The sequence below is a fragment of the Lampetra planeri genome, chromosome 6, assembly GCF_965212315.1.
Source record: "Lampetra planeri chromosome 6, kcLamPlan1.2.h2, whole genome shotgun sequence".
Taxonomy (NCBI): domain Eukaryota; kingdom Metazoa; phylum Chordata; class Hyperoartia; order Petromyzontiformes; family Petromyzontidae; genus Lampetra; species Lampetra planeri.
Window position 1 is genome coordinate 14,037,476 of NC_136112.1, and position 26,895 is coordinate 14,064,370.

The following is a 26,895-nucleotide window of genomic DNA, read 5'->3' on the forward strand; positions in this document are numbered from 1 at the left end:
TACTTTTGGTCAAGAGAGTTAAATATTTATGGACCCTTGCTTGATTGAGTGTATCACATTCCTTTCCAATTAATGGTTTATCTTATCATGTGAATTGTGTTTTTTCATGTACAAATGTGTGCTCTGGCTGTGACATGACCGAGTGAAAGGATGTTTGCCACTTGCTGCAGGTGTTCACGATTTTAATCCAGCAGCTGGCCTGGTGAACACTGCGGGTGTGTTAAATGTAAAATAAACGCAGTCTGCTTCAGATAGTGCAGATTGGACATTGAAGAGCCCATATCATCAGTCTTGAGTGCATGGTCCAAATTTGCCAAATTATAAAATTACCCACAAATTACTCAATTTAAATTGTATACAGCAATCATCATGGGCGGTACGTATGTATGTTGAACTTCTTTCACACCCTTACATAGCCAACCATGCTAATCAGAGGTGTGGGGGAAGGACATCAAACTAAACACACGGAAGAGAGCCATGAGACTTAGTGAGATTTTCCTGCCTAAAAAATATGAATAATGAAAAAAAAACGTTATCTTCCTTCTAGGGTTGGTGCCAACTCAGTGCCAGCAGAAGGCACCCCAGTTGCTGCAGTCCAACCTTGCTCTGCCTTCTGGCATCACTGCAGCACCCAACACCACCAAAACCCTTATCCTGCAGCCGGTGACTTCCCTGGTGCCACAAACCATCGCTTTCCAGGCAAAGCCTGCTGGTCAGTAATGTGACCTGAAGGTTGCAGTTCATCTCCCATCACTTATCAGTGGCACAGCAGAACGCACCACACACAATGTGATACCTGTGCTCAGTTCAAAATTAAACAGTTTAAAAATAAGTTTAAATTCTGTTCAGGGGTTGACTCTAAACAGTATTACCCTTTGATTGGAGATCAATAGTAGATAACATATAGAGCAGTGGTCCTTAACCTGGGGTGCGACATGCCCTTTCTGGGGGTGTGAGACATGGCAGAATTTTTTTACAAGGTAAATGATAGAAAACACAAATTTAGCACGGGCACATAAATAGAACTACTTTGTTTCTTGAAATCGATGTATTTATTAACATAATTATTTTAACGATTGAGAACCAAAGGGGTGCAGGCTGCAGTAAAGGTTCAGAACCACTGCTATAGAGGAACTGGTCTCCATGAATTAAATGTGAAAATCCCATAATTGTCTCCGTACCAAAAATGGGGAGATCACCATCATTCCCATTGCTTATTTGACCAGGGTAACACTGACTTTGAATACTATGAAGTGCCAATCCTATGTTGTATATGACAACTCCACTGCATGTAGGGCAACCTTGAAAATAATGGTGGTATATGATAAAAAATATATGTTCCAGCACATTTATTTCATGCGAGTATGTTTTATACAAATGTGAATAGTGTATTTCATTCACGATGACTAGAGAATTATTTTAGCTAAACCACGTCCTTCTCGTTTATCCCACACTGCCCTGTGACCTCTCCATCCCTGTCATCCATGCACACATAGCCCAACCGGTGGTCCTATCCACAGGTGGGCTCACTCGCCTGCCAGCCCAGTGCCTTCTCAAGCAGCCGCAGCCTGGACTCGGCCGCACGCAGCTTGCACATGGACCGTGCAACCTGCCCCAGGGTGGCCTGGCAAACGGACTATCCAATGGCACAGCTAATGGCGTTGTTGCCAAGGGAATGGCCAATGGCCTGACAACCAAGATGGAAAATGGGGTGACGGGTACGTCGGTGGCTGGTTTGTGTTCTCCGACGTTTGTGGGCTCCATGTCTGCTTCTGCGCCGGGTGCCTGCCTGTCACCGCCTGCCAGTACAGCACCACCCACCACTACTGCCGCCGCCGCCGTCGTCAAGAGGATTGTGCCCCTACAACCGCCGTCGAGAGACCCGTACGGCAGGGACGTCGACGTACGTTGGGCCCACACAAAGATTTCACCGTGTTTGTCAGATGTTACCGTTGGACGGTGTGGCTAACGGAAGTGGCTAGGTGGCTCAGTGAGTTCATGCTGTTGGCCTTGTCAGAGTTACTGTGCATTTACTGATGAATATGGTCTAGGTATGAATATAGTTTTCATATATCTGATTTAATCAGACTTCCAAGTCAAGTTAGTTTGGCCTCAACCCAGGCACCAATGATTGCACAGGAAAATCTTAACGTTTGGTTTTTCACTTAATCTGGCATTATCCACGCATGATGGCTAAAATGTACAAATATATCAGGAAATTAGGATATTGGGCATGTTCGCATTTTTTTTATAAGGATACATCCTTAATTATATTTTGCTTTAAATCACACAGTGTTTTGTAACGATCAAGGGGTGTTCATTTTGTTTCATAACTTTGCAGTGTCTCATATTGCAATCTCAGGTAGCTTGCATCCATACCCCAAAAGGCAGTTTCTGCCCTTGCACTTTTCAATGCCATATTGATAGAGATAGTGGATCTTTGCAAACAGAAACAAACCATATATTACGTACACAAATGTATTTCTATGTGAGGGAGACTGGCCCTTGGCCACCACGGCGTGGAATTTCCACATTGTCTCAGAGTTTTTCTGTACAACATTCCCTCATTATTCACTAACTTGGCTATCCGCAATTTTGGCTAGCCACAAATCGCATCTGGAAATCTACACGACTGCATCGAGTGAGAGAGAAAGAAAGTGTGGATGAAGTGATGAGAGAATGTGATGCGTGAAAGTGCAGCATCATCTTAATTTTAGTTATGTTCATTTATAAACTATTATTTATTACTTAAATATTTATTGTTATTTACTTTGTTTATTGTAACCAATTTGATATTTTGTGTGTTAGGTTCATGTTTTTAATAGCTATTTATGTACTCCAGGTTATTCATTACAGATATTTTCATAGGCCAATATAATTTTCAGCAAAATTTGCCATTCATATATATATATATATGTTGAACTTCTTTCACACCGTACATAGCCAATCGTGCTAATCGAAGGTGCGAGCATCTCCGGAACGTATTCTTCTCGAATAATGAGGGAATGTTGTGCCGTTGTGCGAGCAGGTGAAGGTGCTGAAGAGGCAGCAGCGCATGATCAAGAACCGCGAGTCAGCCTGCCAGTCCCGGCGCAAGAAGAAGGAGTACGTGACGGGCCTGGAGGCGCGCCTTCGAGACGCACTGGGCGAGAACGAGCGGCTCCGGAGAGACAATGCGGAACTCAAGCAGAGGCTGGAGGGGTTGATAACCGAGGTAGGTTCCCGTTTCGATGTGATAATAGGTAAAGGTTTATCGGACGTTTCTTTAATTGAGCAAGGTTGTAAGAACTTTGGGGGAGAAAAAAGAGACCGATTAGCACGGTTGATTACGTACGGTGCAAAAGAAGTTCAACATATATACAATGGGAGGTAAGTCCAACATCGCACAGTGCCAGATAGGAAGCTGACAGAGAAGTGTTTGACCTGCAGTATGGTGGTGGAATACAGTATGAACAAGACAAATGAGTATTGGTGAGATCGCATCCCCAGCATGGGTGGAGGAATCCAGGAGTGAGATCTGTGGGAAAGGTCATCACCGTAGGGATAGAAGAGTGATAACGAGGCGACTGACCACCCATGTGAGCTGCGTGGCAATTGTGCCTACCTGGATTAATTTCCTGGCTAATGCAAATGGCATATTCAACGTAGGTTTGGGCCTTACCTATGTTGACACGCCCTTAATTGAGTGTGTAGTGAACAGACATCTGCACTGGGTTCGCAAATGTAGCCAGGTTTTGGTACTGGTTATGAAGCACTTGTCTTTATCGCCTGAAAGGCTGTATAGGGTGAATTTGCCTTTGTGTGCCTGGGAAAGGGGGGAGGGTTGTTATGGTTGTTAGTACAGTATGCTTCAACTTCACTGTCCAGGATTAGATTCCTGGCCAAAGATGCACAGCGCCATTGGTATGTTGGCCTTGGCTTTTCCTAAGTCGACTCGGCCTCAAAAGATTCCTGATTGGTATGGCATCTTTATATCATGATCTAGTACCATTGTTTCCAGTATCGTCAAGTATTAGGCATTAATTCTTCCAGAGATTCGATTCATTGCAATTCTGGGTCGCAATTTGATTAATTAATTCCAGTTTTTTTCATATTAGCCACCTAATCGTTTTTTTAATTTCTCCTTCATCCTGAATGTTAGCAAAAAAATATCATTTTAATAAATCTTAGATAACTGCGTCTCACACACACAATTCGATGCATGTATTTCAGTTGATCTTGAAAAATTGATATCTCCAAAAGAGATATTGATGTTGGATCTTGGTGCTGGTGGTGAGGATATCCTGCTGCTCTGAGCAGATTAAAAAATAACCCATCCCTGTTAAGTGAATATTTTGCTTCAATGTGTTTTTTTCTTTATCTTTATTTAATTCTGTTGTTACTTATAGCAATATATTTCAGGAGCTAAATGGCAATGATGTTGTTTGTTAGCCACAATGAGAGGGCTTCAGGAGAGAGTTTGTGCTGTTCCTCCGTTGGAGTGCAGAACTGTGCACTGAACGCACAACCGTGGCCTGACAGTGATCAACAGGTGTGTGCAATCGATGCGTAAAGCAGGCAAGATTTGCCCAGACATGACTGCATTGCGCATCATAGCAAGGGATTTCCATTCGAGCGGTCCGACTGACGGTGAATCACGCACGCGGGTGTGCGTGAAGCACGTCTCCACGTTGGTGATGAAACCTTTCTGTGTGTTTCCTATCAAGTGAAGTGAAGAACCGCTACACTGCACTTCAGCATCGGGGCGGGGGGGGACTATTATTACAGTGGGGTTAATTTGATGGCACGTGTGTGTGTTTGCGTGTGCACTTCTCTTACTTAGAACACCCAGTTGAAAGGAGGCGGTGTATCGGGCAGACGCGCTGTGTGCGTCATGGCTCTCTTTTGCTTCCTGGCATTGACGTGGAGTCCTGGCAGGTAACGATCACGAGCACACGCACACTCACACAGCACGCACACAAGCATGCCGATACACGTCTCGCTGCTACCGCAAACCACACGGTCGCCTCTCTACCTCAACGAATTAATGGGATATGGTGGCGCTGATGCACATTTATAACAACAGCAACTCAAAGGCTCATCGTGTGTGCAAGGCACCTACCTATATGCAGGGTGGCAACATTTTCTGTTGGGGGCAGTGCAGCAAGTAGTTTGCCGGCTCTTTACGTGCAGCGTTTGAGTGTTCTCGCATCACGTCAGCGGTTTCTTCACCAAGATCCCGCAGTGGAACTTGATTCCTGCACAGCACTCTTTGGTCGCACTAACTCAACACTTATTATCAAGTTTCACATAGATTATAAGAACAGTACATTATATTTTATCCATATTTGTTTATTTGTCAGAATTTGAAAACAAATATGGATCAATGTTTATCTATTATACCAATTATGAATCTTGGATAAATATATTGGCTGCAAAATATAATTTTGAAGTGTCATAATTCCCCTGCTTACATTAGGCAAGTATGTATGTAGAACTTCTTTCGCACCGTACGTAGCCAACCATACTAATTGGAGGTGCGGGGGAAGGACAACAAACTAAACACAAAAATATCAGTTGTGAAGAAATTAGTTTTCAATATAGTTATGTATATCATGTGATACATTACATGACATCTAAATGTGAACAAGTATCAAGATGCTGTACAAAGAGAGGGACATGCACATCTGGAGAGCTGTTTGTGATTTTGATTGCACAGCAGTCCTCAATATGACCAGGTAGTGCTTGCAAGGTTTGTAAAAAATACACATTGGGCGAAGTCGATAGGGATTATCTTATGGAGTGATTAACCCATCGCCATACGTTTGTACAATTTTCCCCTACTGGATTGATTTGGGTTGATCAGTCGATAATATGTTCATAACTGATGCAGTGGTGTCACATGTCAAAGCACTTGGCTGTCAACTGGGATCCTGGGTCTGAATCCAGGCAGCTGACCGTGGTTAAACCGGGTTCTCAGGTGGAGTGAGTTATTGGTTTCAGCCTCATCATCAATGACTGCACAAAAAAAACTATCGCAATAAATTAGATTTTGCACATAATTTGGTTTGAATGTCAGTTTGTAGCAGGGCAGGTGGGAAAGTGCTACATCTGTGTGGACCAGAGGTCACTGGAAGATATTTCAAAAACAGTTCTGTGATATCCACTTTTGTGGGCTATTATCTCGCACAAAGGGTTGTACTCCTCCGCAAGATTTTCAAATGGACTCCTTGTCTCATTACATGATGCCGATAGCACAATCGTGATTACATTTGGGAGAGGTTTGCAGCGTTGCAATGGGTGGGTGGGGGAGATATGGTGTGACAGCACGGGCAGCTCAGGGTGTTTGTAGCCCTCAAGCCGACCCTGTGACACACTCCATTGCAGTTTTGAGTTGGACATTAAAATGTCGAGTGTGACTACTTCTGCTCTATGCTGGTGCACATTATTTGGCTAAAGAATACACAACGGCCATCATTGATGTCCGCAGTGCTGGTGCCGAGTGCCGACTCATTAATTAATGTGTGGACGTTTGCAGGTTCATGGACAGCGACACGGTGCCGATGGCCGCGGTTCAGTCTCCCGCGGAGCTGACGCTGAGACACGGGCGGCACTTGCTGGCGGTGCCTCCCGAGCCGCCTGCCTTCCACACCCAGCCCCACCCGCACAGCCCCCGCAAGCACCATGTCTACACGTATGCCACCCAGCAGCGCTCAAGCACGCACACATGCACGCTGTTGGCTAGCCAGCCACCTCGGGGGTTCGATCCCGGTCCTGACGCCTACTGTATATTTGAAGTTGGCGTGTTCTCCCCGTGGTCGCGTGGATATTTTTGTTTATATTTGGAAAAATTCATTTTTATTATTTATACTCTTTTGCTGCTATAAATTTACACGTGATAAGTCACTTTGTTCAGCTATCACTTATGGCCAGGTCACTTCTGAAAAATAAGTGAATGGTTCAATGGGCTTTACCAGGTAAGATAAAACATAGTTTGGTTTCATTAGTATACTTTTTAAATAATTTGTTTACCTTTCCTATACTTTGCACTATTATGTTTTTGTATTGTTGTAACGTTTTGATCCACCCCTCCTGGACATCTGTGAAAAAGAGCAGAATAGCTCATAGGATTCTTCCAGTATAAGTACATATTCTGGTTCTGTTTCTGACATGCTTTGTGTGAGTCCACTGCTGGAGGAGGGGCTTCTTCTTGGCTCATTCTATTACTGGCCTCTCAAACCAATCTGGAAATATCTTGTTCACTTACCAACTCTTACGATTGTCCACAATTGTCTGTCAATTAACCTTCACCCCTATTTGCTCAGTCCACTACGGCTGAGGGCCTTTTCCTAGCCTGTGCGGGTTGCGGTGGTAATTTGACCAAACGTCACTACGCTTACTCATACTCTTTGGTTTTTTCGGTGAAGTCACGTAAGTAAAAAATTAAAATAAATTAAATCACGACTTTTCAGGCACAACACAAGCGTCCTTCTTCAGGTGGGGACAACTTAGCGAAAGCACACCGCTTAAGTGTGTCTCAGAGGTGGCTGTGACGAGTAATTTATTTCAATTTTTTACCTACGTGACTTTACCGAAAAAACCAAAGAGTATGAATCCTTGCAGTCACGAAAGCTTCAAATCTAGAATCACTACGCTTGTCACTGCAGGTTGGTGAAGGCGAAGACCATATACATGAAAACTTAGAAGTACAGTACAACAATGGATTTTACTGCACTATTCTCTTCACTTGCCCACCGTGAAGTCACACAACCAACATGGCACTTGTTTGGTGGTTGTCCATCCAAACACTATCCAGGCTTAGCTTCCAAGATCTGATGAGGTTGTCGCAGATACAGCTTAATTTGTAGATGCCGGGATATTGCACGTCAGGAATCTTGTCCTTCACAGATGAGATCAGATCACAAATTTTATGTACTGTGTTAAATCTTGTGTTTGTTCATGGTTTTGGAAATCTTTTTGTTTACCCCTGCTTCTTGCCTCATGCTGCTTGACTTTAGAATGTCCTCCCATCGTCTCTTTTCTCAAGCTCTTATTAGCTTGCTCAGTTCCAGAAACGTGTTAGCTCTTATCTATTACAACTTTTATAGTGCTGTTTGTTGCTGGCAGTTTGTGTTTTTGGGGCCTGTGCTCAGTAATAAACATGGAATATCCACGTTTTAATCCGGATATTGACATTTTACATGTTAAAATGCTCACTCACAATTGTAAAGTGTTCATTTAAAATCCTGCATCGAAATACATTTGATCCGTCATCTCCTCTCTGATGTCAATACAATAATTACTACTTTGTGGAGAGTCAACAGTGTGTAATGTATAGGCTTGTTGTCACCTTGAAAATGTATAATTTCCATCACTGCCCAGGTGGCACTTATGTTTATTAGCGTACGCACATTAGCATTCATGTTGCAACGAGTACTTTGAAAGTTCAACACATGTCCACCTGTTGTACCTGCCATTGATAAGAGGTGAATGTGTGCACCGTGCCTTGTTGTTATTTAGGAACAAGACAACATCCCTGGCCAATGGAAAAGAGTTGCTGGTGACTGTGAACAGCTCCCTACCCAGCCTCCGGCCACCGTCCTGCCCACACTTCAATAAGACCGAGTCCCTCCGGTGTGTATGTGTGTAGACTTTATTTAGAACTGTACATAGTCAAATGTGCTAATCAGAGGTGCGGGGGAAGGACAGTAAACTAAATACCAAAAGAAGTTGTAAATTAATGAGATTTCAATGTACAGTAAAACCTTGGATTGCGAGTAACTTGGTCTGTGAGTGTTTTGCAAGACGAGCAAAATGTTTAAGTAAATATTAATTTGATAACAAGCGAGGTCTTGCAATACGAGTAGTACGTGTATACGCTTTGTCTGCCGAGTGTCACGTGATCACAACTGACATACGAGTACTTTGATATATGAGTGCTTTGGATTAGGAGCACGTTTCCGGAACTTATTATGCTCGCAATCCAAGGTTTTACTGTAGATGATTTAAAATAACATAGCTTCAGTCAGTGGCTTCCTAATTTAGACTTTTCTCTCTGCCTGATGAAGACCGCTTGTGTTGCGATGGAAACGTTGTGGGTTTTTTGCTTTAATTTTATTTGTAATTTTTATTTTATCTACGTGACTTTACCGAAAGAACCAAGAATATGGCTTCCTAATATCGGAAGGAAGAGCGTTCCAGACAGCTACAGAAGCGCATCTGAAAGTGTGCGATGCAGTGACCGTCTTTGTACGATGGCTAGCCAAAAGACGCCGTGAGGATGAAGACACATGTTTATTTTACATTTAAATTCCAGTTTTACTCTTGGTGATACGTCATGAGACCCCAAAGAAATTCCATTCAGAACTCTTACAGTGAGCAGTGTGACATCACATCATTACGTGTCAGAAAATGGTCTTCGTAGGTCGTGTCAAAAAGCTCTTCACTTGGCCTCATCCCCACTCAAGCACACCTTCAAACCAACATTATTACAGCTCGTCAAAGCTGGAATATTCTGAGTGAAGTTATATACCATAATTAACATTATGGGTGTTTCATGCCATCGTGATTGACCAGGCCTGATTTTGATGAATTAATTTTTCAAGTTTATTTTGTTAAACAAGAAAAACTTGAACTGGATTCTTGAGAACCCAGGTTCATCACAGGTGGCTGCCCATATTCGAACCCAGGATTTCAGCGGTTATTATATACAGTAAAACCTTGGATTGCGAGTAACTTGGTCTGCGAGTGTTTTGCAAGACGAGCAAATTTTTAAAATAAATATTTACTTGATAAACGAGCGAGGTCTTGCAATACGAGTAGTACGTGTAGTATACGCTTTGTCTGCCAAGCGTCACGTGATCACAACTGATATACGAGTGCTTTGGATTACAAACACGTTCCGGAATCCAAGGTTTTACTGTATTTGAAATCTCATTGATGAGGTGTGTGTGTGTGTGATTGTTGATTGATTTGCGTGTGTCTGTGTGTGTCTGTGTGCAGGCTTGCAGATGAACTGAGAGGCTGGGTGTACCGGCACGAGGTTGAGCGGCGCAAAGTGACTAAACGGTGGCAGCCCAAGCCGCCCAGCCCACCGGTACCTAGACAAAGACCCCCCCATGTAGCCTTTAACATACTGTTGGGTGGCAAGTGATGTTTGTGAGCACCTATGAAGGCTGGAACGGCGCACGAGGAAGTGGGTGTCCCAACACGACACCTGGCTACCTTTGTCTCCCCAGTGCTAATGTTAACACACTGCACTGGGTACTCATTTAAGGCTGAGTCGACCTAGGGGTGCCCTAAGAAAGGTTCATATGCCATATGGTGTTGTTTGTGGCTGAGAGTTGAACCCAGGTGGTTGGTATTCTAGTGCTGTGCACATAAAAATTGCCACATGCAAAACCCATTTCCCCTCAAGGCAAACGCACACACAGACAAAACCTTCCTGTGTACATGTAGACAAACTAGGTCTCATCGTTGTCAAACTGCATGCTATGACCATGAGTGTATCTTATCTGATCTTGGATAGAACTATATTGGACAAATAATAGGGATACTTTCCAAACGTATGCATAATCACCACCCTACGTTGAGCGCAGGAACGAATGTCGTTCATGTTGACAAGCCCTCACTCTTGAACGGCCAGACGACTCTGCAATTACGTGCTTGATTTGGCGCAAGTGGCGTGGACGATCTTCCTGTTGAGAGTCTTGCCTCTGTCTCCTGCAGAAATTCACCACCAAGCGGTCATCCATTGGGCGAATCCTGTCCATACCTCACCCTGACGCCACCAGGTGGGTGTATTTCTATATTATATTTTTACAAAGTACAAGGGAACTGTTACAGCCATGCTATGTGGAGCATAAGCCAATGAGGGGCTGAAGAGGAGGTGTTTTAGAGGTGGTGAACTGCTGCGAGGGCGTTATCAGGAGTCGTCAGGCTGAAGAGTGATTCCCCGATTGACGGGGAGAGGTCCATCGGACTTCCTGCTCGTTTTCGGGATGACCCAGAGACCCATTCCACTCCTGCCAATACAGCTGTCATAACAACTGCGTTCTGGTAACAGAAGACAGTGCTCCAAGAATTGAAGCTTCCAAGGAGGTTGTGTCTTTCCCAGCCTTTTGTGCGGAGCATGCAAACCCGGAGTTGTTGATGGGCTGTCTAGCATAGTTAGACCTTGTGTTAAGTGATCTCACGGTGTTCTTGGTTCCTGTTCGTGTGTTAGTTTAAATATACGAGAGGAATGCTCTTGATCTCGTGTCCACCCTTCTCGCGCATCAGACCCTCACAAACCCCAAACTGCAAATAATTCCACTCGGTGACAGTTAAGCTTTTCATTATAATCACATAAAAAAAATTAGTAACGAGTTTTGTTATTTTTTATAGGAGAATGTTAACTTTTTTACCCATAGCTTTAACGTAAGATTAGTCACACTTTACTCTCTGTGATAAGATCAGATTTCTGATAATCTATATAAAATGACAGTTACACCCTCATGCACAACAACTGCACTGGGTGTGGGCGCTTATTTGGCCAATGCGGAACATGTGACGTGCACATACGCATGAACACACGCCGCTGCGTCGGTATTCATCTTCGTCAATGGTAGCAGGGAGGGAGGCATTGATGGCATCGGGAATATAACGTGGTCTCTTGGTGCACGTTAGAGTCATGTTTTGTGTGTGTCTGTGGAAACAGGGCAATGTCCTCCAATCAGCTTCAGCTGTATGGAGGCCCGGCGCAGGGATACATAGACTTCCTGGAGGCGATTGACAGACAAGATGACACCTTCTACGTTGTGTCCTTTAGCAGGGTGAGCATTGCTTTGTTCTTTTACTTTATGAATACAAATGTTGCTGTTCAGTCTCCCAGGGCGCGGCACTTCAAACAAGAGGCGGTATTCCCATCTCTTTTAAAACATCTGACCAGTGTGGAGAAGTAGGCCAAATACCCGCTTAGAGGGGGTTTCTCGAGAGCGTGATGTGGTGTGAACAAGCAGTTGCAGGGCTGTACCTTTGCCTTGCCTTTACTTAATCGGATTTTCTTGCAAGTAAAGTTTCTTCAGAGATATACACTTTCATCTTAAGTGTTATTATTGACATGAGATAGCATCAAAAATATAGAGCATAAATTATGGTAGCCGAGTAGACCAGCATTCATTTGTAATAACCATTGACCCCGTAAAAGTAGCAGGTGTAGTTCAATGTGTGTTATTGTCATGTTCCAAGACGAACTTGTTCTTTATTCACGAACTGAATTGTAAAATAAATGTATAAACTTGATTTGAAGCTTTCGTGACTGCAGGAATTACTCTTTGGTTCTTTCGGTAAAATCACATAGAAATAAAATAAATAATATAATAGAGTACGACGTTTCGATTGCAACACAAGCAACCGTCATCAGGTAGAACTGTGTGTCTGTCTGTGTGTCTCTGTGTGTGTCTCTCTGCTTGTGTGTCTCTCTGTGTGTCTATGTTATGTGTCTCTCTTTGTGTGTCTCTGTGTTGTCTCTCTCTGCTTGTGTGTCTGTCTGTGTGTCTCCGTGTCTGTGTTTTGTCTCTCTCTCAAAATTAGTTCTACCTGATGACGGTTGCTTGTGTTGCAATTGAAGCGTCGTACTCTATTACTTAATTAATTTTCTTTCTACGTGACTTTACCCGAAAGAACCAAAGGGCAATAAATGTATAGTTAGGTAGAGGGATTCGGCTATTGGGTGGGCTCTCACTTTGTTCAGTAAAGGATATTGTGGAATTCTAGATTTGAAGTTTTCGTGACTGCAAGGGTCCATACTTTTTGTTTTTTTCGGTAAAGTCACGTAAGTAAAAAAAATAAATTAAATTAAATCACCTGAAGACGGAAGCTTGTGTTGCCTCCGAAACGTCGTGATTTAATTTAAATTTTTTTGTTACCTACGTGACTTTACCGAAAAAACCAAAGAGTATGGATACTGTGGAATGTTGGTGCCTATTTTTGTGTTAAGACAAACTGGTTATCAAACCTGCTCTGCATTTCCCTCCATGAATACCATAGCACGCGTGTTTGGTTCTCGCAGTGTGACGGGTAGGCGTTGTCTGCGGTTGAATGAAATACTTTTCAGATACGGCAAACATTTATGCTGTGTGTCTGCATGTCAATAAATGGCAGTCATAATCTTAGTAAGTGGAACCATTCATTCAGCTGGTTATATTTACTAGGTTTTTTAACTGATTGAAGTGATGAAATGCACCCTTTAGTGGCTTTATCTAATGTACACTATTTGAGTATCGGTTCAGTGGAATTAGACACTGTGATCTTTGTAGATACTGTACAATTGCCTCATTTGCATATTATTTACATTAAACAAATTGAAGGCTTGGGTCAGTCTGTCCCTTCCACAGGTGTCTCATGATCTCATGAGTCATACATTTGTGTGCTATGATGAAGCCACATAATTGCTTTAAACGTGGCTCACTATATATTTCATTTTTAAGGCTACAGTGTTGTTGACGAACGAGTTATTTTGTTAATTGTGCTCGTGCAGTATCACCAAATAATTGGTTGAATCATGAGTCACGGACGTTGCTTTGTGTATCACCATGCACCTTTAAGTGAGTGTGTTTATTTATGCCGCATGTACCACTTTAGACACTGTTAGCCCAGAGGGACCTTGCCAGTGAATGATGTGGACGTACAACAAGGGGAAAGCCAGACTATGAGAACATCAGAGGGAGGTGGGTAGAGTGACCTCCCTGAGCGCGGATTATAATGCGAGGCTGCTCGACAAGGCTTGCTTTATGTACATTTATAAGGAGGATGATGCTTTTACTCCTAAGGATCATCTGCTGCTGCCTGCTATGAGCCATAACAAGACGCGGAGGCCCAAGATGTCTTTGGTCATGCCGGCCATGGCTCTCAACGGTACAAACATTCATGAATGCAGCACACACGCACATCATAACCACTGCCCTCACCACTGTCAATCACGTATCTAAAAGCCTGTTTTCACCCAGCTGAGATGGGTTGACACCCAAGCAGGTGTCACTTCAGTCAATCCAGATTTGATTAAATGTGTACCACTTTGTAGAACATCAGTCATGGTCATCCGATGCAAAGATTGGCCATGATATATCTCATTGCTGAATGAAGGCCTCTGCAGCCTATCGCATCTCTCATTATCCTGTAATACAATCATCAATGCAGTTCCTGCTCACGGACTGATCTCATTGCTCCACGTCCCCTCGCTGGGAGTATTTTAACCTCAGCCATATGAATGTGGAATTTTATCCACGGGCTAAGGGCCGCCGATGGAGATGATTACCATCCCACACTTTTTTAAATCAGGAGCGCTTCCAATTTTTGAATACTGCCAAATTCTTTGACAGACTGCGCCACGATAACCCCCCTCACCCTCTGGGATGCCACACAAGCAATAACCGTGTCCGCTTGTCATGTGTGTGTTGAGGGGAGCGGTGGCGCAGCTGTTAGCATGCTGTGCTACGAACCTGGTGACCCGAGTTTAATTCCCGCTTAGGACCAACACCCGTGGCGATTATCTGAACTGGTCCTGGGCCTCCCCGAGGTTGACTCAGCCTCAAATTAGTACCTGATGCGGTGTGTAAACATCGCCGCTCGGGAGACAGAGGCAACCGCGTTTGGTGCTGGCCACCCACCCCCTCGTGTGCCGCGCCGGCATTCATAGGTGCTCACGAACAGCACTTGCCCCAACAGCCTGTTTAAGACTACGTGGGGGGGGGGTCTTTGTCTTTGTGCGTGTTTTTGTGGGGGCTACCCGCAGACTCGCTGGTGGACGCTGGCCCGGCTGGCTACGAGACGATGATGCAGGTGGACTGCGAGGTGACCAACACGCGCATTGTGCGCATCCGCAGCTCATCGGTACCGCCCAGCCTACGTCGAGCGTCCCACGACAACGCCACGGGCTCCTACTCCACCAACAAGGACACGAGCCCGCAGGTGCAAACGGTGCCCCACCAGGGTTGCGACGATACATCATACTTTACAAGATGCAGGATAATCATCGTATTGTCCATTTCCCGTAGGATCGTAATGTCATTGTGCCTTTTTTTGTTGGATGATGAAGAGAAGGGGCTAGTAATGCGAGATGAGGTTGGTAAATTCCACATGGGAGTTTTATGGGGGGGGGCAGTGTTGTAATCGATTCTAGGTTGGACGTGGGACGCCGTGGCGACTGAATCTGAGGATTGGAGTTGTTGTGGTCTCATGACGTTATGTTGCTGCGATACGATCCGCGCTCTGTGGGTATAGCCCTCAACAGTCCGTTAAGTCTATACGGGGGGGAACTTTGTCTTTGTGTCGCAAGCAGGACCCCACTCACAGGGACGACCCGCCCTTGCGCACGAGAGCGGCCCTCTCCAGGCGGCGGCTCGAACGGGCAGCTTCCCAAAACGCCTCGGATGCCTACAGGAATGCTCAGGTCCCCGTGACCATCGACGGGGAGGGTGACTTTTAGGGCGCGAACGATTTTAAATTATTTTTACGTCGTTTGTTATACATGTCACCAAAAGGAGTCCCCACAACAATCACCTTTGACAAAGATATGAGGAGCCGAGTGCCCAAAATGACTGTATTTCAGAAGGAAAGACAATTTTGGGTAATTTTTCTCAAAAAATGTTTACAACAGGCATTGATGTTAATGCAGCAGCACCGCGGACACCCGTATGTCGGGCTGTAAGAACCCTGCACATTTCCTCACATCGGTGCATACAGCTGTGTTGCGTTAGCCAACCAGGAACACCGCATTTTCGTCAATTAACTGTTAATAGCAATTAATATTCAAAGCGCTTTGGAAATATTTAACAGTATATATTTTAGAAAGCTAATCCATGCCACCTCCGCCCAGAATCATGAGAAATACGTTGGCATTTTATGCAATGCTCCAATCACCGACCGAGACATTTGTGGGTGATCCCTACTGCGTTTAACCAACACCGCTGTAAATTCTGGATAGGTCAGCTATACTTGGTGACCCTATGAACTTTCCACTGTGCGGTGAGAAGAAATGCAGGACATTAAAAATGTTATGCATTCACCTAACTCGTGATCCTGACACAGCGCGCAATTCAGTTGTCATCCATAAATATCACCGATGGCAAATAGCTTACCATGCAAGATGAGTTGTATATGTTTTGATTTACTCCATGGGTAAATTCCCCCACCCATTAGAACTCCCTCTATGATGCTGTCAGAGACCGTAGTTTTTCCAATTGTCGTTAATGAATGCGAATTGATTTTATGCACAATACACATCAGAGACCTGTCTAGGACCAAGTTTACTACAGCCCGCATTGCCCAGCGGCCTTTATATCTGAGGTGTGCACACTGCCTCCCCTATAATCATTGACCACTGGCTTGGTTTGTGTCACCCGGTTTCATCTGGCATCATCTGTGGTACATTACTGTGCGATAGTGTGCGACTTACTGGCTGCAACATTAACTGGCAAGTCATGTGTATGTACTGTTAATATTATTTGTTATATGCCTATTAGCATGATAGAAACATGAATCACTTTTTAATTATTTAAAAATATACGCAAAGAATATTTGATCCAGTTGTATGCAGACGTTAGTCCATACTAGGATATCTTGCATATACATGATGTTTCTATGTATGTGGATCATGTATGCATATGTGTGTGTGTGTGTACATTTACATACATATATTTTTGCATATAATGATGGCCAGATTTCACCTGTGGATTATACTGCTTGTCTTTTTTTTAGACTTCCCAGTCTGACTATTTTTGTTGTCTTTGTTGGAATATTGTAGCGGTTATAAATATGTATACATGATTATTTCCCCCCTGACCTATAGTAGGTATATGTAGTACTTAGTCGTTAGCATTGCAAAGGGAAATACATGCTAAAGGGTCCAATGATTTGTTCTGAAATAGAAACCAAAATTATGGCGACTGCTTCAGAGTCTGGTGTGGGAAATGATTTATTCAAATGTTTTTAATTTAATGTCTAGTTTTTGTTTTGTCCCTTACAGTACTTAAATGCTGCACTGACGTTTGAAAAAACTCAACGTTGGGCCAATATGACAGGATACTTTTCCATGAGAAGCATAGGCTCAATGATTAATGAATTGTATTAACCCATTCCTGCTCTCAGCACAATCTGCACTCAGCCTGAGAAAGCCAATGTATTGTGTGCCCCCTTTTCTCCTAATACGCCACACGTGAAACCAGTGCATTGCAAAGTGTCTTGAGGAGAGTGTCCCTTTCTTGTTCGAGCTAGAGTCAGTGGTGGAAATCGAGTCGCCCAAGGATTAACCACTGTTGACATTGACTTCCCGCAAAGTGATACTCATTTTATCAGCCCCCAGATAAATGATGGGCTCATTGTTGACTGTAATATGACCTCCGTGACCTTCCGATTGAGTTTCGCTCTTGCCGCAGTGCCACCTACCCAGATAACCCAAGATGGTTTCTGTACGTCTTGAGAAAGTGGCTTCTGTCCAATGTTTCAGAAGTGTAGCTCTTGAGTCCGTTTTTAAGTTTTTAAAGTGGCTTTGAACGTTCATATCTATTGAGTGACACTTTGCATTGGAATATTGAAACTAATAATAGATCACTTTGTTCAAGCTTATGAAGTTACCCGTGAGATCACAAGTCTGGAGTATCATGAATTGAGCATTTTAACCTCTAGAACAGGCGGTCAGCCATGAAGCATGAATCATGAGGTGATGCATCTGATTCACGTTGTGCACATTATTGTCATGCACGCAGGAATTACATCCCCCATTGCGCTGTCAATGAATTACAGTCCGTTTTGGGGGAACCATGTGATTGTGGTTTCATGGCACTGGTGTGGACTCCCTTGTATGACCAACTCGCCCGGAATGTGTCATACCTCGGAAGTTAAGTGGGATTAAGCCTGGATAGTGCTTGGATGGGAGATCGAGCCAGCGACCTCTGGGTTGCAAGTCCAGTGAGCAAACCGTTATACCAGGGCAGCAACCAATATGCTCTGTACGCTTTTGAATGTGTCACTGAAGCTTTGTTGAGAAAACATTAAAATTAGTTATAATGAACTAGCAAATGATGGTTGTGTATGATTTCCATTGTCATTGATTTGACTGTTTCTAACCATTTAACGTACCAAGTAAATACATGTAACCCCAATGAATTTACGATCGAAACATAGATTAATTATTTACAATTATGAAGTAAAATGTAGCCACATTACACATCTTTTGCTTTGACTGTGACACACAGATGGCAACTAAACAATAACGTGCCAGAATTTGTAGACTGAAGGGTGGCTGTCTAGTCGGTGTTCGGCAGGCAAAACTCTTAATAAGCCTGATGAGAAAATCAGACTATCTTCTTCATAGCCACGGTCAATGTAGTGCTGGATGAAGACCTCACCAAGCAACCACCATCACCTCTTATCAACCTGTGATGTAATAATCCACCTAACACCTGTACCCGAACTGATTTCACTGCTTCATCTCCTTGGTGGATGCCATTTCTCAGACGCTTTTCTCTTCACGTGTGTAACATCACATCGCTATTTTCCAAACACTTCCCCCCCCCCCCCATAAAGATACTTTTGTTGGCACATTGATACACCGTATGAAATGTATAGGTTCAACATGTCTTGAGTAAAATGTATTGAACATTTACGACGGTCATTTTTTATGATGATAAAAATAAGTCAAAACATGCTGCACATTACTAAATAATGTAAGCATTTTTTAAGTGTGTGACGGTATAGTTATTTAAATGACATTTACTCTGTTGAAAAACAATATGAGAACAATGTTATGGAGCTCGAGATATAAAATATGGTGTTTGCATCAATTGGCTAAACTATTTTCAGAAGCATTGTTATACGCGTATTACCAAATGTTTTGTTCTATACTTTTTCACATTTTGTTCAGAAACGTAATTTTTTTTAAGAATATGCCAAGTGCTTGTTAAAACCTAATGTTTTTCACGTGATATTTATGGATTGCGTTGAGTAAAGAAAAGGGGTTTGTGCGACGTACGGTGGCTTCATTTGTGTTCCTTCTGTGGGGGGAACCTTTGAGAATAACTGTTGAGCTTTCAAGGGTTATGCCACATCCTATTTGTATAGTTTTATCTCGAATGCCCATTATCCGCAAAACGCCTAAATCGTGAACGTGAACACCTTCCACATTTATTTCCACTGCGTAGGTTGGGCTGTGTAGGTCTCAGGTGTTTGCTCGTTTCTCAGTCCGCTTGTCCTGGTTGAGGATCGCAGTGGCAGCATGTTGAGTGGGGCGGTCCAGACCTCCCTTTCACTGGCGACAGACTCCAGCTCTTTCTGGGGAATTTCCAGGCGTTCCCAGGCCAGCCGAGCGACATAGTCCTGCCAGCGTGTCCTGGGCTAGCTTCGGGGTCTCCGCCCAGTGGGACATTCCCGGTAGAGTTCCAGCGGGAGTCTATTTGGGGCCATCCTTACATTCTTACAAGGTGCCCGAACCACCTCAACTGGTGTTTTGGGTTATTCCTGAAGAAGCTCCCAACGTTGGGGGAATGACTTATTATTTGGCCATGTACGATCAGCACGATTTGCTACATATTTAGCAAAAGAAGTTCAACATATAACATACATAGTTACATCATGCGGTACAATACTAAAACATCTGCGGTGGTGGCTATTCATGCCTGTAATTCCGCACTGTGAGGGTTTGTGGATCACACAAACTTGTGAAACTTCATTCCCGTGGGCATCGAGGTACCACATGCCCTGGCTCTCCAGGAGTAGGCAGTGCAGCAAGTGGACTAATCATTTGTTTCCATCTATATGGGGCTAGTGCTGCCACCTTTCATAAGTGGGTTTTCTCCGGTTTCCTACCACGCGTATAAAAACACTTGGCTGAAAACATCTTAAAATTAAAACCCATTGCAGGAACCTCCTGAAAAAGTCCTACGATTTTCCTGGATAAATAATAAAAATAGTAATATTGCAATTTCTTTTTTACTTTTCAACATGCTTTTTCCCACAATCCTTGAGCTGCTGTGTGCACAAAGGACACGTCACCTAAACAAGTATTTTGTTTGCCTCTAATTGTCAATCCATATCCACTCTTTGTAATTAGCAGTTGGTGTCTGTGCCAATAATGAGTAGTGGGCAGTGCCTCTTTGATGGGGGAAGTTGGTCCACTGGTGAAATGTCTCATACCTGTGTAGTGACTGACTCAGAGACACTAGGAGTAGGAGGCACTTTGTTAACACGGCCTAACAGTTAACACTTGGTAACTACGATTCCCAGTCAGGATAGCTGATAGACTGCCTGACTGGTGACGCCGAGACGGTGAAGACAAAGACCACGGCAAAGACTCCAGCAGCACGACGGTGATCCCACTCCACACGACAGCCCCGAGGTCCCCTCCCGGGGCCCCTCTTTTACTGTCAGCATGGCCTGGCTCCGCCCCCTTCTGGAACCTACTAGCGAGATCTCGATGTGTCCCTTCCGTGACCTTTCCCCTAGATACCTCTGGTCTATCACGTGAATAACATTGTCAAGTCCGATCACCCGGTCCGATATCAGAATATTTAGACTGGAGGAGGAATCCGATGAGCTATGACGTTCTTTATCACAGGTCTCCAGTATGGGCGGATCAGCAAGTTAGGGGCCGTCCATAAATGACGTTACGCACCTGGGGGGGAGGTCAGACATTTGTGACGAGGGGGTGGGGGGGGTGGAGAAATGTGACGTCACATCAAAATGCGCAACTTTAAATAAATATAGACAACACGTTCTACTTAATTAAATACAATTTTTAATAAATGTTTTCGCCTACAACATCAGAGTGCAGCGCTAGTTTTATTTTTGCTTGGGGGAGGGGCAGACCTTTGTGACGTCATATTTGAGGGGGGAGTCTGATTTTTTGTGACGAAGGGGGGGGGGGTCAAAAATCGTCCAAAATCGCGTGACATCAAACAATACAAACAAACAATAGGAGTGCAAAATAAAGAAATGGTAAGTGAGTCATGAAATATAAATAATACAAATTCATTATTTAAGTTCCATTTATCTAGCTTGGCAAGGCAGCAAAAACAAAAAAAGAAAGTCCCAGACCACACCAAGATAACACAGTCGTCCCTCAATAATATGGCACATTAATGCTGAACTACTGTATGGATACTACACATGTTAAGATCGGCGTTACAAATAACATTGGTTTTTTTTACTTATCCGCACTGACCCAGCATGGTGAAGTATGGCCCAACAACCCCCATGTAACCCATACGGCGTGTGAAGGAAGCCTCCTTCATCCAGCAGTGCGTTGACAAATATCCAATGAAATGAAATCTATTGGGGGGCGTCCACTATCTCCCCTGGGGATAACCGCCGTTGCACGTCCAACAAGTGCTGCTGAAATTATTTTTAAAAGGTTGCCACGGTGGTGAGATGTCAACTACCTCGCCTGGTATGCAGGAGGTCGTGGGTTCGATCCCGACCCTAACGCCTGTTGTATATTTGGAGTTTGCGGTGTCTCTCTCTCCCCGTGGTCGCGTGGATTTTTCTCTGGATCCTCCGGTTTTCCCCTCCACATTTAGAATCAATGTGCGTTTAAAGTATTTGGCTGCTATAAATTTCCACGTGATAAGCCGTTTCGTTGAGCTATCATTTGTGACGAGGTCGCTTCTGAAAAAGAACTCTATAGCTCAGTGGGCCTCACCTGGTAAAATACAAATAGTGTATTTAGTTTAACTCGTGACCATATGGCCATGCACACTGATCTATCATTAAGGTTTTCCTTTTACAGTATTCGTGTATACTAGTCCACATTTTACGACAACTAATTTAAACTTCAGACGATGGCTAATAAACCAGTGGGTTGCCAACCGGGGGTGTGCGGATACCCTGGGGGTACGCGAGGTGATTTACAAACGTGTGAAGTTACATCGTACACGAGAGTCATTGGTGAATTATCATGTATTAACTGCGATAGCATGTAAATCCATATGATAACCTAGAACGATATCGAAGGCCTTTCTGAACTCATTGATCTGAAACAATCTGCGAACAATTTTTTTGCCGTTTGCAGTTACCGGCTAGTTAGGATATACCTCACAAAAATGACAATTGGTTACAATATCAGCGTTCCTTATTCATACATCTATACTGGTAGGAACCTCCTGGTTACACCAGCCCACAGGGGATTATTGTGTCCGTCCGTCCGTCGTGCAGGGAGGGGGTGGGTGGGGAGGGAGGGGCTGGGTGGGAAGGGGAGGGTGGGGCTGGGTGGGGAGGGTGGGGGGGCTGGGTGGGGAGGGGCTGGGTGGGGAGGGTGGGGCTGGGTGGGGAGGGGAGGGTGGAGGGGGGCTGGGTGGGGAGGGGCTGGGTGGGGAGGGTGGGGTGGGGAGGGTGGGGAGGGGCTGAGTGGGGAGGGTGGGGGTGCTGGGTGGGGAGGGGCTGGGTGGGGAGGGTGGGGCTGGGTGGGGAGGGGAGGGTGGAGGGGGGCTGGGTGGGGAGGGTGGGGCTGGGTGGGGAGGGGAGGGTGGAGGGGGGCTGGGTGGGGAGGGGCTGGGTGGGGAGGGTGGGGTGGGGATGGTGGGGTGGGGAGGGTGGGGAGGGGCTGAGTGGGGAGGGGCTGGTTACCGCGTGGTGCCCTTATACAACTCAACGTTTAACCTTCTCACGCCGGCTTGTGCCCGCCCTCACAGTCGGGCATATTTGCGGAATATACCACGCCGCCGTTGACCCTGGCCATTGACCGAGCAACCCAACGTTCCTACCAGCTCCCTCCGCAGGAATGTGTTTTCTCAGAACCACGTTGGGGTATGATAATTGGTTTTTTACCCTTCTATCTGGCACTTTAGGTGTCAGTTTTGTTGCCAGATAGAAGGGTAAAAAACCAATTATCATATTTTTACTGGCAAATGAGGTTCCCATAGTGTACACGTTGGGGTACTTTACTCGGTTGAAACAAAATTCAACCAAGGGGTTCAGTCACTACAAGAGGTTGAGAAACCACTGCTCGAAACCGTCTTTAATAATTAATAATGACCAACCTTAAAATTCTGCTTATGAGGGTATTTAGATCATCGCCATACAACACTTCGCGTATTTGTAATCCTAAAATCCTTGACAGCATGGCGTCAGGAACGGACACATCCCTAGCCATGGGTTTCGTTCTTGAAGGCACGCGGCTCACTCCTGCAGCATCGCACGCACGTCGAGTGTAATCGACGATCTTTGTGTCTTTAGCCCTACAGGATTTTCATCGTGAAAACATCCATCGTTCACGCGTGAGATAATCGTCACTGGTGTTGGCCGTGAGCGGGAATCGAACTCGTGTCGCCGGGTTCGTACCGCTAACCGCTACATTACCGCTCCTCACACACACACACATAGACTCACACACACATCGACCTACGCACACACACATGGACTTACACAATTACATATATCGACTAAGACACACACACATGGACTTACACAATTACACATATCGACTAAGACACACACATATGGACTTACACACACACATAGACCCACGCACACACATCGACTTACACTTACACACACTTAAAGCTTTCGTGACTGCAGGAATTCATATTCTTTGGGTCTTTCGGTAAAGTCACGTAGATAGAACAATAAAATGAAATTTAAAGAATAAAAATAAAGTGAATACAAAATAATACAAATATCACGACGTTTCGATCGCAACACAAGCAATCTTCATCAGGTGAAAAAAGAGGGGGAAAAGCTGCTGAGGCAGGCTGTTTTAAAGGTTTGAAATGGGTGTAGCCCAAGGGTCATAAACGAAGTGGGGGCGGCTAGTGATGAGCATGTCAATGTAAGAGATTAGCATGTCAATGTAAGAAATTAGCATGTCAATGTAAGAGATTAGCATGTCAATGTTAACATCAGTAGTTACATTGGGGAAACTAAGCCACATGTCTCGGACCGTGTTCGTGAACACAAGGCAGATTTGAAACACGGAAGGATCAATACCTCAGCCGTGGCTGCTCATTGTTTTAATGCGGTGGGCTCATACGAAATTGATTTCTCCAAGACGAAGGTAGGTGCTGGATTCTTCACCCTCATCTCCGCCTTCACCATCTCGGCGTCGCCAGTCAGGCAGTCTACCAGCTGTCCTGACTGGGAACCGTAGTCACCAAGTGTTAACCATTAGGCTGTGTTAATAAACAAAGTGCCTCCCACTCTTTGTGTCTCTGAGTCAGTCACTACACCTGTATGATTTATTTCTAGATTTGAAGCTTTCGTGACTGCAAGGAATCATATTCTTAGGTTTTTTCGGTAAAGTCACGTAGGTAAAATATCAAAATTAATGAAAATAAAATGAAAACAAAAATCACGACGTTTCGGAGGCAACACAAGTCTCCATCATCAGGTGGGACCGTCACAGCCGAATTAGCTGCATCAAGTGAGGCAATGATTCAAGAAGTAATCCCTTATAAGCAAGTTGAAGGGGGGAGGAGAGGGGGGGGGGAGCTCATCCATTCATTGGCTACCACATTCTGATGAGCCCCCCCCCTCTCCTCCCCCCTTCAACTTGCTTATCAGGGATTACTTCTTGAATCATTGCCTCACTTGATGCAGCTAATTCGGCTGTGACGGTCCCACCTGATGACGGAGACTTGTGTCACCCAGAAGCACACAAAACAAAAACTCAACCCACAAACGTGTCAATAACACAGCCCTGTGTATGTTGAACTTCTTTCGCACCATACGTAGCCAACCGTGCTAATCGGAGGTGCGCAAGTTGGAAGGACAACAACCTAAACACAAAGAGCAGTTCTAAAGAAATAAGTTTTCAATCTAGATGTAAAAGTGCATACAATAGCTCCAGTGGCTATAATAGGGGGTTCTTTTCATCAATGGTCATTATACTATAAATTAAGGGCCGTTGCTGAAATTGTCACCTATATTGTTCCTCTTTAGGGGGGCAGTGTAAGTGACAAATGTGTTGGGGGTTTTTGTTGTTATTTTGCATCTTTGACAATTGCAGCATCGCACATTTTTATTATTCATATTTTGACGCAGGAGTAATGATGGGCCAACCCAAGATTTGAACTCATGAGATCTTGCAACTGTGAGTTCAGTCCTCCAAGCACCATATACACCCAAATGGGTTTGTGTACAGTAATAGCGTGAAAGTTTCGTCACGCGTGATCGGAAATGGAATTGGCCCTGCCAGAGCGTGTTAAAGCAGTTTGGTTGAACGCCCCAACATGTCTTGTTACGTGGCATTTAATCATCTGAGGGGATTACATATGCAGAGCTGGTTTTTTTCTTACATTCACATTCCTGAACAATTTTAATAATTAATCACGTTCTACAAGGTGCGGTTGTAAGCCAGAACTGGTGTAGTGTGTGTACGCGCGATCCGTGGTTTTCTGCATTTGTGAGAAAAGTGTTTGGGAATTATTGTGCATTCATGGCCCCGTCCCTACACAATGCACATGTCGATAGTGTTCTAAACAACGTTAAACTATTACAGCTACTTAAATATATTTTATTTTACCAGATAAGGCCCACTGAGCTATAGAGTTGTTTTTTTCAGAATCGACCTGGTCACAAATGATAGTTCAACGAAATGGCTTATCATGTGGAAATGTATAGCAGCCAAATACTCTAAATGCATGTTTCTAAATGTGGAGGGAAAACCCGGAGTACCCGGAGAAAAATCCACACGACCACGGGGAGAAAGAGACATGCAAACTCCAAATACGCAGCAAGCAAGCGTCAGGGTTGGGATCGAACCCACAACCTCCTGCATACCAGGCGTGGTAGTTAACAACTCGCCAACGTGGCACCCGAAACATGAGTCCGAGAAGCACGAATAAGAATTTGGGCACTCACTTTATTCGGTGACTGATCACACGCATTCACCACTCCCGCTGTTAACGATCGTATATACATTTAGATTATACACGTTTACAGAATACGATTGAGGGTTGGGCGGGTTCATTGCTAAGTTTCATACTGTATATTATTCCAGCTGCTCGATGATGGAGGCTTTGCTAACTTGTCGATGCTCATTAATATACTGAAACTTGAAGGGGTAGCACTGATGTCAGCGTCAATAAGAGTCAGCCGCTGGCACGAATTTTGCTGTGACTGCTGGGCATAAATCATGCGAGTGCTGTCATCGGTGAAAGTATTAGATGCGGATCGAATTGAGAAGTGTGTTTCATGTTTCACGAACTTGTATGTCACTGCGAAATGAAACGAGAGCTGGCGACTTGTCAGTGCGTGTTAACTGCTTTCTCTGCATCAATGGCAATGTATTTATGTTAAACCCCACACACCCCACATCCTTTACATGGTGATGGGTTCCTCTTTTGCACCTGATGTTGTGGAAAGTCCACGTTCCCGTCGTGGTGGAGCCCAGTTCAGTGGTGGAGCCCAGTTTCCACGACCATCATGTTGATGATAGTCTAATTCAACGTTGGTAGAGATTTTGCGTGCTGATGAATGTATGTATTTGGATTATATGTGGTAACCGACCTTCTGTTCATTCAGTTGCAACATAGAAAGTGTTTAAATGCGTGTGTAGTGAGTCCAACTGAGTTGCAGACGTTGTTCCTTTTAGAGGCAGCACATTTATTTGTAACACGTAACACAAAGGGGTGACTGCCCCTTCAGCAGATACAGCCTAGGGTGGTGACCACCCAGCTAACTACACTATACAGAGGAGTTACTGCTACGAAGGGTCGGACCCTCGCTCGGTTCTCCGACCACGTGGTCCCCCGTAGGAAGAGGCGCTTCCAGCTTGAGACGCAGAACTTCCAGCTTGCAGAACGAAGAGAGACCCCGGTCCCTCTTAGGGACCCGCCTTATATCCCTCTCCGGTCGGGGCCGCTCCGGCCTCGGCCCCACCTGTCTTCCCGAACGTTCTCGTTCCCTCTCTATCCTTCTCAAGAGCTCTCTCCGGACACGTGATCACCC

The 26,895-nt window shown here is 44.5% G+C and overlaps 1 protein-coding gene across 2 annotated transcripts in view; it reads left to right on the top strand.

The window, feature by feature from the left end:
* ATF6B (activating transcription factor 6 beta) overlaps positions 1-18,987 on the top strand; it is a 33,707-nt gene extending 14,720 nt beyond the window's left edge. The window contains exons 6-17 of one of the 2 annotated variants that reach the window (XM_078595647.1): positions 548-712; positions 1,521-1,903; positions 3,029-3,214; positions 4,823-4,917; positions 6,518-6,673; positions 8,500-8,613; positions 9,982-10,075; positions 10,708-10,772; positions 11,678-11,792; positions 13,791-13,875; positions 14,753-14,928; positions 15,299-18,987. In XM_078595647.1, the coding sequence (XP_078451773.1) occupies positions 548-712; positions 1,521-1,903; positions 3,029-3,214; positions 4,823-4,917; positions 6,518-6,673; positions 8,500-8,613; positions 9,982-10,075; positions 10,708-10,772; positions 11,678-11,792; positions 13,791-13,875; positions 14,753-14,928; positions 15,299-15,445 (1,781 nt within the window). In that variant the 3' untranslated portion in view covers positions 15,446-18,987. Of the gene's footprint in view, positions 1-547; positions 713-1,496; positions 1,904-3,028; positions 3,215-4,822; positions 4,918-6,517; positions 6,674-8,499; positions 8,614-9,981; positions 10,076-10,707; positions 10,773-11,677; positions 11,793-13,790; positions 13,876-14,752; positions 14,929-15,298 lie in introns of both variants that reach the window. The other variant, XM_078595646.1, reaches the window with a different exon arrangement.
* Positions 18,988-26,895: the final 7,908 nt, after the last annotated feature.